This window comes from Canis lupus, chromosome 10 (genome assembly GCF_003254725.2).
Source record: "Canis lupus dingo isolate Sandy chromosome 10, ASM325472v2, whole genome shotgun sequence".
Taxonomy (NCBI): domain Eukaryota; kingdom Metazoa; phylum Chordata; class Mammalia; order Carnivora; family Canidae; genus Canis; species Canis lupus.
Window position 1 is genome coordinate 29387703 of NC_064252.1, and position 13304 is coordinate 29401006.

The following is a 13304-nucleotide window of genomic DNA, read 5'->3' on the forward strand; positions in this document are numbered from 1 at the left end:
CCGCCCAGAAGGCCCAGAAGGGCAAGGCCAAGAGGCACAAGGCACAACCTCCTGTTGGGGGTGCCCCTGCCCCACATATTTAAACCTGAGGACTGACTCGGTGCTGCTACTGTGGCAAGGGCACCAGGCAGATACAATCTAAGGAGGGCAAGGCCAGCTCTGGTTGGAGGAAGAAGCATCCCTCCTTTTGAAAATACAGAAAATTCACACGGTCAAGGACACAGCTTAGAAACAAACCCACTTTAATTGGTAGCGTACACAGAGATCTGGGGCAGCGGGGACATCACGGGGTGGGACCAGGCCACACACCTGTCCTGGCCATGATACCCGTCTGCTGAGAGGGTTCAGGCTGGGGCCAAACGAGGGCTCAGAAGCGGGGTCAGAGTTGCTGCCTGGAGCAGCAAGTGCCAGGGTAGAGGTACAGAGTTTGCGGCATGGGAGTTGGGGTATGTGTGTATCTTTGTGTTCACCTGTACACGGACATACCCTGGAGTGACATACACAGAAGTTACAGGCGTCCCCAAGGACTGAGCTAGAGAGAGGGTCAGGGGAAAATACCTCCAGTTTCTGAAGGCGCCCCCCCCCCACCTCCCTGGGGGGCTGAGGAAGCTTCACACTAAGCCCTGCTTCTGCCACTCACAGCTTGCTGTGTGTGGGCTGGAGCCAGTGAGAGTTACTCACCCTCTCTGGGCCTTGGAAAGATTCACCAGATGATCACTAAGATTCCTCGTAGCCTTAAATCTCAGTATTTTAAAGGAGATTAGGATACAAAATGTATGTGTTAAGGGCTTCTGACAAGACCTTTGGTCTACAGGTGCCACACCTGGTATGCAGCTGTCTAGAGCCAGGTACGAGGAAGGGACCCGCAAGGAGCCTTCCCACCTACCTCTCCGGGCTCAGCTCCCTCCTGCATCTCCCCCCCCAACAGCGGTGAGCCCACAGGGCAGTGGGGCGGGGAGGCAGGGGTGGGCACAGGCCATGCGGGTGAGGGAACAGGCCAAGGGAACAAGCCCAGGCTGGGGAAAGGCCTGGCCTGGGGGGAATAAAGTGCACTGCTCACCCTCTTTGTTTCCTAGCACACAGTGGACCCAGCACCCGACAGATGCTCAATTAATGCTTGAGGAACGAGCACAGTAGAAGACGGCCTTGCAGTTCTAGGCAGAGCTCTGCCCTGAACCGGGTGGGGTGGGCTGGGCTGCGGCCTGCCACGCCCCGACCCCCGGGGTCTCAGCCGCCTCCTCTGTGACACGGGGTGGGGTGGGGGGATATGGGGGTGGGGTGGGGCCCGGGCGCAGCAGCCCCTGCCCGCCCCGTCTGCGCGAGTGTAAACTGTGAAGCTCAGAACCGAGGGCAGTGTCCAGCTGCAGGCAGGCCGGGTCGGCCGGGGCCGGGGGCGGGGGCTGCCCCCACAGAGGCAGCGGGTCTAAGCCGGGCCGGGGCCTGGCCCAAGAGGCGGGGAGGCTTTACAGTACAAGGATTTCCGTTCCTACAGCTACTGCACGACGTGAGGACAGCGGGACGCAGGACAGCAGGAACTGCAAAGCACACCCGCGGACGCAGGCAGGAGGCGGAGGGAGGCGGTGCCGCGGCGGGCGCGGTCTGGGGCGTGGCCACGCCCCTCTCCCAACACCTGGCCGCGGGGGCTCGTCGTCAGGGACGCCGGGGGGACAGTGGGGGGACGGGGAGGGGGCGGGGGCTCGGGTCCCGCACAGTGGAGACCTCTCCCACCTGGCTCCGGGCTCGTCCCCCCTGACTGTTCCAGGATGCTCCGTCAAGGTAGGGAGTCTGGCCCCTCCGCCGACCCCAAGGACGGGCCAGCTCCGGCTCCGAGTCCAGACGTCTCCCAACCTTGTTTGCGGCCCCGCACGGAGGAGCTGAAAGCCGGGGGGGGGGGGGGGGGGGGGGGGGGGGGGGACGACGACTCTGAAAAGCAGAATCAGGGGAAGTGGCGAGAAGGCGGCAGAACCTACAGAGGTCAGAGGCTGGGGTCCCACCCACGTCTGGCGCCAGGGCCCTTCGCACGGCCGTCGGGGTGTCGGGGTGTCGGGGTCTCGTTAGGCAGGGTGGGGGAGGACGCGGGCAGCGGGCATCTGGGGCCGCCTCGCGAACGCACTGCCCATGCCCCACCCCCGCGTCCCTCCTGCTCACTGGATGGTGCATTTGTCCCGCTCGCGGGCCTGGCCCTCCCGAAGGACCTTGGCTTTGATGTACTTGAGGTCACTGTTGACACTCGGGCGGCGGGCAAAGGGTGACACCATGCCATAGGCACCCATGTCCTTGACCCGCCGCATGCAGAAGGGCCTGGGGTGGAAGGCGTCGCCGTACTGCACGGAGATCTTGCGGTGCAGGGCCGGGCTCATCTCGTGGGGCAGCTTGGCCATGCTGAAGAGCCCGTAGAACATCTCGTCCACGTTGGTGTTCTTCTTGGCCGACACCTCGAAGTAGGCGCAGTTCTCGTCCCCGGACACCAGCAGCTCGGCCTCGGTACTGGGCACCTGGCGGCACAGCTCGCTGTGGTCGTTCTTGTTGCCACAGATGACCATGGGCAGCTCGGCCGCCTCCTTGGTCTTGTTCTTCAGACAGGACTTCACCTCCAGGATCTGCTTCTGGAGGCGCTTGACCTCATCGAAGGACTCCCGGTTATCCAGGCTGAACACCAGGATGAAGACATCACCTGTGGAGAGAGAGACCCCAGGCAGTGAGGCCACGGGGGTTCCTGACCAGCCCCTCTCAGTCACTGACTCAACCCTTCCCACAAGCCTGTGGGGCAGTCACTGCTCTCCCCATTTTCCAGGGCAGGATGCTGAGACCCAGAGGGTTAAAGCCCTTGCTCAAGGTCATGTCGCTAATGTGTGGCTCAGCCTGGCTCAGACACAGTTAATTCCCCCGACATTTCCCTGCAGAGCTGGAGATGGAGTGAGTGGCTTGCGAATTTGTGTAGACTATGTTAGAATAATAATAATAAATATGATTTTCATGACTGTAGGGGTCTTGCCCGACTTGTTCCATGCACATCACCCAGGCCTGGAATCGTAGGAACTCAGAGTGCTGGCACCTGGCTGGCCTAAGGTTTATATCTGGCCCCTGCCACTTGCTGGCCGCGCAGCCTGGGGCAGGTCAGGCCACCTCTCTAAACCTTAGTTTTCCCCATCTGCCCCATGTGGATGAAATAGAGCTTCTTTACCAGATAATGAATGGGAAGTGACACATGCTCAGAGGTATTGAGAGCCAGGGTGGGACATATGCCTCATGCCGACTTTCCTCCCAGACTCCTCCCCAAACCTCTGCTTCCTGGTATAGGTGAGCAAAAAGAGGCTCAGGAAGGGTGAACAACCTGTCCAAGACCACACAGCGTGAGCATGGCTAGGCCAGGATGTTGACCTGCTACTGTTCTTGCCCAGCCAGTGCCTGGCATACGCAGGTGCTCTCTGCTTCTTGAATAAATCAGGGATGAGTAAGTGAGTGCTAGCCTCCAAGACTCCCTGCTTCAACTCACTGCGTCACTCAAGGCAGGTCTTTGGGTATGAAACAGGCCATGTAGGGGTCGCAGGGGGTGGCGGGGCGAGCGAGTGGGCAGTGCCTGCATCTCTGGATGTTAGCACAGGGGTTACAAGCTCATGCTCAAACTTTGGCTTCAACTCGTTAAGAACCTGTGGGGAGATGTCAAAAATCCCTGTTTCCCAGATAAGGAAACTGAAGCTCAGTGGTGTCGGTGACTGGCCTGCATTCTGGAGAGGAGAATCCAACAAGTCTAGCTTCTGGCAGCATGGCTGCCTCCTCTCTGGGGACCCCCGGGGCACACCATTTGTCCCCCCATAACAGCACATGCCATAATCAGAACCATGCTCCAGCCAATGGTATGCCCTTCACCATGTGCTCTGGGGCAGAAGGAGAGAGACAGTGTCACCTTGACCTCATCTCCCAGCACCCAGCACACAGTGGGTGTCCATAAAGCTGGGTGAAAGTGCGGGATGAGATGGGAAGAATAGAGGTGGGGGCCACTGAGAGAAGCACTTGCAAGGTGGCCCCTGCCTGGCAATTGTGTCTATCTGGGCTGCCAACCTGCCAACCCCCTGTCCCATTAGGCTAATCCCGGGCCCCTGAGGACTCGGCGGCCTTGACATATTCAAATGCAAGATCGCGATGCCAAGCTTCAGAGACAGCCTGGCTGGCAGCTGGAAAGAGTGCTGGCAGCAGAATTAATGGCTTTCAGAATTTCCTGCGCACCAGCACCAGGTTGGAAAATGAGGCACTGGCTAGGGAGTGAAAAGAAGCAAGCACGCAGCAGACAGATGTGCTCCGAATCGTAAGTGCACGTTCAAAAGAGATGGACAAAAGCCCTCCCTGTTACAAAGATGATTCAAATATAAAGGTCAGTGTGTTCGTGGGGGGTCCGGAAATGTCCCCACCGGACCGATAGAGCAGCCGCCTCCAGGGAGGGGATGGGAGCCTGCAGTTGGGGACACACGTCAAGGGGGCATCTTTAGCCTTATCCGTGTTTACAGGAGGGTGTGTTTGCATATCGTTGGTATCATTAAAAATTAATTTTGGAAATATGCACACGGTCCTCCTCCACACCTCCGTCCCTCCCTCACTCTGATGTTAGCCTTATTTTTTTTAAAGATTTTATTTATTTACTTGAGAAAGAGTATACATGAGAGAGAGAGAACCCTCCAGCAGTGGAGAGGGTCAGTGGGAGAGAGAGAAGCAGGCTCCCCATCGAGCAGTGAACCCGATGCAGGACTCAATCTCAGAACCCTGAGACGTGACCTGAGCTGAAGGCAGCCACTTAACCCACTGAGCCACCCAGGTGCCCCTGATATTAGCCTGTTTTATATTGGGGGGCACCCAGTCCCCTCCCCAAGGCAAGGAGAGCTGACATCCCTGCAACACCCACCATGTTCCGGGAGGGTCCCCACAGCCACACAGGGTGGGGGGAAGGGGTGAAGCAAGCTGATGTGTGCTGTGCAGCTGGGGAGACTGAGACTCAGAGCTCCGGTCATACATTGGAACCCCCAAGTGGTGGAGTCAGGACTGGGGCCCAGGTCAACCGAGGGCTCCTTCCATTCACACGCTGCCTCTACAAAATATGGGGCCGGGGGTGTGATCTGGGTCGGATGGTCAGCAAGGACAGCCTACAAGAAGAAGCCACCTGCCCCAGGGGCTCCAGAAGGGGGCATGGCCAGATTGTGGAGGCGGGAGTGCACACGGTGTAGGCTGCTTGGTGCAAGTGCATCTCCATCTGGGAGGTTATTTTAGTGATGGAAACGGGGGTACTTGCTCATTCCTCCCCATCATCACTGACCAGCAGTGGGAGAAGTGCGGCTCAGGAAAGGACTGCATAGCCCGGAGCAGGCACTCTAGATGCTGGGTTGACTTAAGACCAGGGTTTACTGAGCACTTACTATCCGTTCACCAAGCACTTCCGCTGTATTAACTCCTTTACTTTTCACAGTGATCTGGGGGGTGGGCGCTGATGTGATGCTCTCACAGGGAGGAAACTGAGCCACAGATAAAGTCACTTGCCCGGAGGTACAAAGCCAGGGAGCTGCTGGCCCAGGCAGACGGTTTCTGGCCTGCCCTCTCAGCCACCGCGCAAAGCTGCCTGAGTAAATGCAAATGATGGCCCAGTCCCACGTCTCCACCACCCCCTCCGAACCCTGGACCATCTGCCTTCCCTCCCCACCATTCCCAGCAGGGCCACGAGACTAGGGGACAGCTCAGCAGTGGAGGGTAAGAACCAGACAGCCAGGGACTCACTCCGACCTGAAAGGCAGCGCTGAGGTTCTCGATCCACAGCCAGACAGAACGGAATTCGGGGCCCGGCTCGGGCAGCAACCCTCTCTGACCCTCAAGGGTGCCAGGGGCCTCACTAAGAGTTTCCCTTCAGGCGGCAGACACGCACAGCGCCCTGCGGGCCATCCGGCGCCCACGCCCACCCCGGGCACCCACCTGTGAGGATGGAGAGCCTGCGCATGGCAGGGAACGGGTGGTTGCCGGACGTGTCCAGGATGTCCAGCTGGTACATGTCACCTCGGATGTTGTAGACCTTGCGGTGGAAGTCCTCGATGGTGGGCGTGTACTGGTCCTCGAAGCGGCCGTTGAGGAAGCGGGACACGATGGAGCTCTTGCCCACGCGCGAGGCGCCCAGCACCACCATGCGGTACGAGTTCTTGGCGGGCACGCTGAGCGTGCAGTTCCCGCTGGACACGGTCTTCATCATGGCTCGGGTCTGCGGCGCGGAGCGGGGCGCAGGCGTCAGGAGGCCCTGGACCCGGCCCTGCAGCCTCTTGCTGGCAGCCTTGGCCTCCTCTGCGTGGCTCCGGTCCAGGCGTGCGTTTTCGGCCTGTAAGATGGGCACGTTAGACTCGGGGGCTCTAGCAGGCCTCGAGCTCCGCCTGCCCCTTCATTCATGGCCTCTCCCGCCTCCTTCCTCCTCATCTACCCGCCACACATGTGCTCATCTGCCCTGGCGTCTGTTCACCCCTTGTCTGTTCTGGACCAGGACGGCCAGGGGGCTTCCTCCTCACTTCACCCTGGCTCCCCGCTGCTCCTGCGCGAGCAAGTCACTTATGTTCCCTGGGAGTCACTTGTCTCATCTATAAAAGGGGCTGTTGCATGTGGTGAGGTCGCAAAACGTTAACTCCTGCTAGAACCTGATCCCTCCCTGGTCCTCCGGTCCAGAGCAGGAGCACTCTGGCCTCCCCGGACTGTGACTGCAGGGCCTGACCTGGGGAAGGCGCTAGGCCTAGGGGTGCAGCGGCCTCTCAGCCCTTCCCAGAATCAGGGAAAAGGCCACATCCAGACCACATCCTCCCCACCCAGGGCCCCGTGATTTCACCCCCAGGCCCTGGGGGTTTGCTCACTTCCAGGAGAGCCAGAGGCCTGGACTAGGGGAATTGGGGCAGAGAAAGGACCCATGAACAACCCAAGTTCCTCAGAGCTCCAAGGGTTCATGGCTCTGGGGTGTACCCCTCACTTTCCAGGGGGACTTCTTGGCCTTGTGCAAGAGACTGCAAAGGGTCCCGGCCCCAAAGCCCAAATGGAAATAAATAACCCCCAGGGCCCCAGCAGGCCCACCCCAAAGGCAGCCACAGCCCCGCCACCCTCCCTCCCTAGGTCAGCACCCAGCAGAATCCGCTGACAATCCCTGAGCCCACCGCTCCTTTGGAGCTCGGCTGAGATCTGCCTCCACTTCTTAGCTCGTGCTAGTCACTCTGCCAGAACACCCTCTTCTCTTTATGTTTCAGGGCCTGGCTCATATACCACCTCCTCTCTGAAGGCTTCTCTGGCTCCCTACCCCACCCCACCCCAGCAGGAATCCCTCCCCTCTCTAGAGAAGAGGAACTACAAATGGATACAGGCCTGCTGGAATATCGATTCCCCTCTGCCCTCAGCCTGCTGCCACACACAGTTGTGCAGGCTGGGCACTGCACAAGGAACCCAGCTAGGTGGGAAGGTGAGGGCTGTCTTGGTGGAGTTCATCTGCCCAGAGAAGGCACCTTTTTTCAATGTGCGCTGGGAGCTGTATGTGCCAGCTCCCACTGGTCCCCACCCCTGGCTGCTCCAGCTCGGGAGCCTGGAATGCCTCCTCCACTCACCTCAAGGCTCTCTCCAACATCAGAATGTTCTCTGTCTGCCATTATACCAAGAGACCAGAGGTGGAGAGACCTCCTGTGCGTGAGTCTCTTGGCATCCATCCTGTTCAGGGCATTCAGGCATCTGTGTCTGCCCGCCCTGCCCAACGGAGAGCCACTGTGCAGCACACCAGCTCTCAAAAATACCTTTTTAGAAAGCTTTTATTGGTAGCGTTTATCAACCTCCGTGGCACACACATTCCCCCCATGGCCAATTGCAAGCTACCAAGAGGATCTCAACGAAAGAATTGCCAACAGATGCACACAATAAGCCGCTCAGCACACTGCCGACCCTAAGCCTGGAGCCCTGGCAATCACCACTAACCAAGCCCCTGCCTTTTGCCGAGCACTGTGCTAAGTTTAGAACAATAAGGGGAGCTGACATTTACCTTGCAGCCAATATATGCCAGAGTGTTCTAAGCGCTGAACGTGTAACCCCTCACTCCAGCTCTCAGTAACCCCAGAAGGTAGGTGGTGTTACCCCAGTTTACAGGGGATGGTACAGAGGTAAATTAAGTTAACCACTCATGGTTACACAGCCAGGAACCAGCGAAGGAGAGATCTGAGCCCAGGCAGTCTGCCCCACGCAGGGGAGCCTCCTCGCCACCTCCCTGCGAGGAAGATATTATCTGCCCATTTCACAAATAAAGAACCTGATACTTAAAAGACTCCATGACCGGCCAGTGTTGTTAATAAAGGAGCCAGCACAGTGACTCTGAGACTAAGACCCCCACCTCCCCAGCTAATTCATGCCTGCAGCCATCTCTCAAGTTATCCAACAGGATTTCAATGCCAGGTACACCACAGATGCTCAATAAATGATCCACGAGTGAATGAAGCAAAAAGGTCTGCCTTTGGAGCTCACCAGAAGCTTCCTTCTTAGGTCCTGATCCCCAACCCCCCATCCCTGGCCTGGCTGACCCAGGTGCTGCCCTGAGTGTCTCTGTGCTCTGGACACACCTGTGGGTGCCCAGTGGGGAGAGCGCTGAAGGCTTCTCAGTCTCCTCTGGGGCTGGCAAGCCAGCCTGGGCCTTCAGGGGAGATGGATGGGGGGCAGCAGGGTTGACCCCACACCATGACAGCGCCACCCCCCCCCCCCAGCCCCTCTGCAGGGAGTTTGACTCTGCTATGATCACCTCTGTCTAGACAGAGAGGGAAGGAGGCCAGCAGCCCCCGGGGACCATGTTTGTCTCCATCAGCGCCTGCCCAGCTTCTAGCCCGGAGCTCCTGGTACAGACGTGCTAGGATCGGTGGCTGAACGGGTCTGAGGAAGTCAGAGAGAAGAGGCCCAGAGTCAGGGAGGAGACAGGGTGTCAGAAAAAGAGGCAAAGGGGGGCGGGGAGGTAGTGGCTTTCTTCCCCGAGAGAAGACTGTGAGTCTTCACATGGCCTGAGGCACGTGGGGCTGCGTGAGACACCCAGACACCTGGACGCCAGGTGACAGGGCTGCCTTGAGCCCCACCTGCTCCCGCATCTTCTTTCCCTCCCCTCCCCCAGAGGAGGCCCTGCTGGCAGCTGTGGGCATAGCCTCTCCCCTCCGCTGCCTGCTGTCCTCGGCCAGGCCGCCCCCAGGCTGCGCTGGGCAGACGGACATCAGAGTGCCAGGGGCCCTTCAAGCACTGAGCCCAACCCTAGAGGCTCAGACGGTGGTTGGGGGACACAGAACCACTGGCAGCACAGGAACCCACATGCGAATTCTGGGACTCTCAGCTGACCCCACCCTGGGGCCATTCTTAGGGCACTCGGGAGGCAGAAAGTCCCAGGGCGGCGAGAGAGTGGAGCCCCCTCGGGGGAACAGTAGCCGTGGCCACGGGAGCTCTCGTCATGCTGGGTGCTGTGTCCCACGATCCAATGACTACAGTCCGGTCAAGAGCAGCCCACCATCCATCTGCTGGACTGATGGGGACACTGGAGATCCGCGAGGCTGAGTCACTTGCCCCAGTTCACGCAGACGACCGGCCAGGCCAGGATTACAATTAGGCTGATTGGGCTCCAAAGCCTGGGCTCTCACCTCCATAAAAGCCTACCCCCTGGCCAAAAACAGTGCCTGACTCAGTGAAGCCTCAGCTGGCGTCAGGCAGAGGAATGACCCCTGAGGCCTATTATATTCTGGTTCCCTCTCCCGCCCCACAGGCAGCTGGGGGCAGGCACTCTGCCTGGGACTCACCCCCAAACCTTGCCCAGCCAACTCCCAGCCAAAGGCATTTTCCCCCTACTTCTCCCTTAAGCCCCTCGCCCAGGGCCTGCCTTGAAGATGGTGGGGATCAGATGGACATCAGGACAAGAGTCTGGACAGGTCCTTCTCCCTGTGAGTCCCCCAGGCTTGTTCCACTGCACCGGCACCCCACCCCCATCCCTCCCACACACCTCAAGCCTCTTCATCAGCACACATGCCAGCCTCTCTGGACACACACGTTATTCCCTGGGCAGCTCGGGATGGTAGAAAGCAGCCAGGCATTGGCTTCCAGAAGACCAGCCCTGCCTCTCACCAGCTCAGCGCCCTTGGGCAAATGGTCTTGCCCGGTGAGGCTGGTCATCTATCAAAGGGGTATCATAGAAACAAACCCGTGCGGTGGCCCGGATTGTTCAGTGAGAAGTCAAGAGGCTAATACGGCTCCTGGCACACAGCAAGAGAGTTCCTTTGAGGCACCCTGTCTTGGCATTCAAGGGGCTGCCTGGAATGGCCAGGTGGGGTGAGACTAGAGTGTGGGCAGAGGACCTGGGGGACCCCATCTTGTCACGGTGACGCCAGGATAAGCCTGAATCATAGGCTCCTGAGCTGGCTGTCCCTTCCCAGCCTGGCCTCCTATCTGCCATGAATTCTGAACATCCTTCATCACCCTCCCAGGGTAGGGGGCAAAGGGAGAAGAGGTCAGAGAGAGCCCCTTGGAGGTACTTGCAGGCCCTCGAGCCAGCTGAATACAGGAAACATTTCCAGGGAAAAGAAGTATCCAGGAAACTTATTCCCTGCACCAACCCCCACTCCTCAAAAAAAAAAAAAAAGCTCAAGGAACACTGGACAGAAAGGTATTCCTTAATCTTCCCCCCTCCTTGAGCCTGTGTCCTAATATTTAAATGGCTTTTGCCCTAGGTCCCTTCAATGGAAAGCTCCTAGCAACACATCTAGCACATAGTAGCGGCTCAGTAAGTCTTTCCTACCTGGACTAAGTAAAGGGCCTAGCACTCAGCCTGACACATAGTAGGTGCTCACCTAATACCATTTTCTCCAGATATATAAAGTTGCCTATCAGTAGTAGGTGCTCGATCAGTTTAACTTTCATTTCACGTAAAGTCATGTAAACCTTTCGAGTCATGTAGAGCTTCCTCTGGCCTTCCCCCCACAAGCCTCAAACGTTTCTTCCTGGCTTCCCCCATTTCAGCCAGCTCCCCGGTTCCGGCTCTGTTGGGGTGTCTCTTTCCTACCTGAGAATGGCGGGCTGGGCCTCTGGCACAGCCTGGAGGGCTGCCTGGAAGCGCCTGGAGCCGCGGGGGACCGCTTGCCTGTCTGGTCACCGCCGCCGCCGCCGCCGCCGCCGAGGCTTCCAGAGTCTCCAGCGGCTCCTCGGTCACTGTGCCGGGCTCCTCCTCTGCGCGGCTCCGGGCGCCGGGCTGGGCGCGGCCGGGCGAGTGGACGTGGGGAGCCGGTGCCCCATGGGTGGGTTCCGAGGGCTCGGCGGGGCCTGGGCGCCGGGCGGGCTCGGGCTCGCCGCCGCCGGCCCTGCCCTGCCCCGGCCCGGGGGACTCCTGCTGAGCCAGGTGCCCGGAGGCGCGGGGACGTCCGATCCCGGGGTCCCCGCCTCGGTCTCCGGGGCTGGGGGAGGGCGCTAGGGGCGACTCCGGGGCTCAACGAGGGTCCCTGGAGGTCCCGGCGGGTGCGCGCGAGTGTGCGCGTCCCGAGTGGGCGAACCCGGGCTGGCCCCCTGTGCCACCTCCGCCCGCGCCAAACGGGGTCGCTCGGTTTGGGGGTGCTGCCCGGCGCGCCGCGGCCTCCTCCTCTGCCTGCGGCTCTGCAGCTCTCCCCGCGCCGCGCGGTCGGCTCCTTTCTCCCTGCGAGGCGACGCCAGCAGCTGGAGGAGGAGCAGGGCGCTGAGCTCCGCGCGCGTGTGGGAGGGGGCCTTGAACGCCGCCCCAAGGTTTCGCACGTAGCTGCGAGTTAGCCTGAAACCGCGCGCCCTCCCACCTCGCCTCCTCCGGCCCTCGGAGGAGGCGAACTTTCTGCGGGCCCAAGCTCCTCCCTCCCTCCCTCTCCGGGAGGCGGACGCCCCCCTCTCCGGCGGGGCGAGGTCGATGGTCCCTCCGGAAAGCGGTCGCAGCCCGGCCTCCCGGGGGCGGGCCCAGCGCAGAAGCCCACCGGGCCCGGGCGCTCCCTGCCGCGCCTGCGATCGTCCCTCCGGGAGCCGTCGCGCGGCGCCCCCCGCCCCCTCCGCGGCCCGCGAGCAGCCGGTCCCGCCGCCCCGCGCCCGCCTTCCCCCGCGCCCGGTCCCGGCGCTGCGCTCGGCCAATGGGCGGCGGGTCCCGCGGCCCGGCCCCGCCCCCCGCCCCGCCCCGCCCGGGCGCCGCAGCCTGGCGCTCCGCGTGCCCTGGCGCGTGGGGCCGGGGGGGGGGGGGGGGGTGCGGGGGGCCGGGGGCCGGGGGCCCGGGGGGGGAGCCGGGGGCGGGGGGCGCCGCGAGCGCTCGGAGGCTGACGTCTGCACGCGCGTTCGCGCGCACACCGCGCCGGCCGCAGGTGACCGCGAGGGTCCCGCCGCCGTTCGCCCGGGGCCCCCGCGCCCTCCCCCATCGCGGAAATGCCCGATGCCCTGCGGGTGCCCGCGTGAGCCCCGCACGTGCCGCCGGGGGTGGGCGCGCAGGCACCTTGGCCTCCCGCCGCCGGGGCGCAGGTCTGTGCGCGCAGGGCGGGGAGAGCACTGCAGAGAGAGCCTCGCTGCAGATAAGCCGCCGCCTTGGGCATCCACCTCCAGTCTCCCCGCCTTGAACTAGGGCGGACTGACGTCGTTCCTATTGGGCCATACCTAGACACCACTTATTTCTTAGTATTTTCTTAAGTTCAAGACCCGCTCTCCCCCCAACACATTTTTTTAGAGGATCGTTATATCACTGCCTTAAATGGGAAGCCAGTATCACTTGCCATAAATAGAAGGTAAGAGTAAAAATAAACACAACGGAAACAAACCAAGGTTATTAAATTCTAGTGCAGAACTGGCGTGCCGAAGCTTGAGATGTGCCCCCAGTGAAAGAAGGGAGACGGGCGAAGTTTGGAGAGGTGTTAAAGACCTATTAGCACCCACCAGGGACTTCTTCCATCATGCTTTCCGGAGGCTGAAAGAGAAGATTCTCACTGTGTGATGCGGTGAAGGCGCACGCACTGTGTATCAAACCGAATTTTGTATCAGCCAGAGACCCGTCCATCACTTGCAGAACCCGGGACCTGAGCGTGTCTGCCAATCCTCCCTCCTCTACCAGACCTATCCTCCCACTTCACAGTGGACCTGAGGGTGGTGAGGGTGAGGGTCTGAGCGGCACCAAGCTGAGGGGCCAGCTCCACTCCGTGAGAGACTGACGTTCAAGTCCTGCCCCTGTAGCCCCTCAAATATTTGGCCCTGGGCCAGTCATGTTTCCATGGCTGGCCAGTCTTCAAGGACCAGATGGAGTCACAAAGGGCTGCCCT

General features: G+C 60.6%; 1 protein-coding gene across 1 annotated transcript; it reads right to left on the bottom strand.

Annotated features, from left to right (window-relative positions):
• Window positions 1–225: 225 nt before the first annotated feature.
• On the bottom strand, window positions 226–11339 carry RASD2 (RASD family member 2). Its single transcript, XM_025461272.3, has 3 exons — window positions 11060–11339; window positions 5953–6346; window positions 226–2674 (listed from the first exon to the last, which is right to left on the bottom strand). The coding sequence occupies exons 2-3, from the start codon at window positions 6221–6223 to the stop codon at window positions 2145–2147; spliced, it is 801 nt and encodes a 266-aa protein (XP_025317057.1). The 5' UTR covers window positions 6224–6346; window positions 11060–11339; the 3' UTR covers window positions 226–2144.
• Window positions 11340–13304: the final 1965 nt, after the last annotated feature.

What these genes read in the sequence shown, in the direction of transcription:
- RASD2 (XM_025461272.3), bottom strand. Translation starts at nt 6,223, where the DNA reads ATGATGAAGACCGTGTCCAGCGGGAACTGCACGCTCAGCGTGCCCGCC. An exon ending in CAGGCTCTCCATCCTCACAG is followed by an intron (nt 2,675 to 5,952) that starts GTGGGTGCCCGG and finishes CTCTCTCCACAG; the next exon opens with GTGATGTCTTCATCCTGGTG.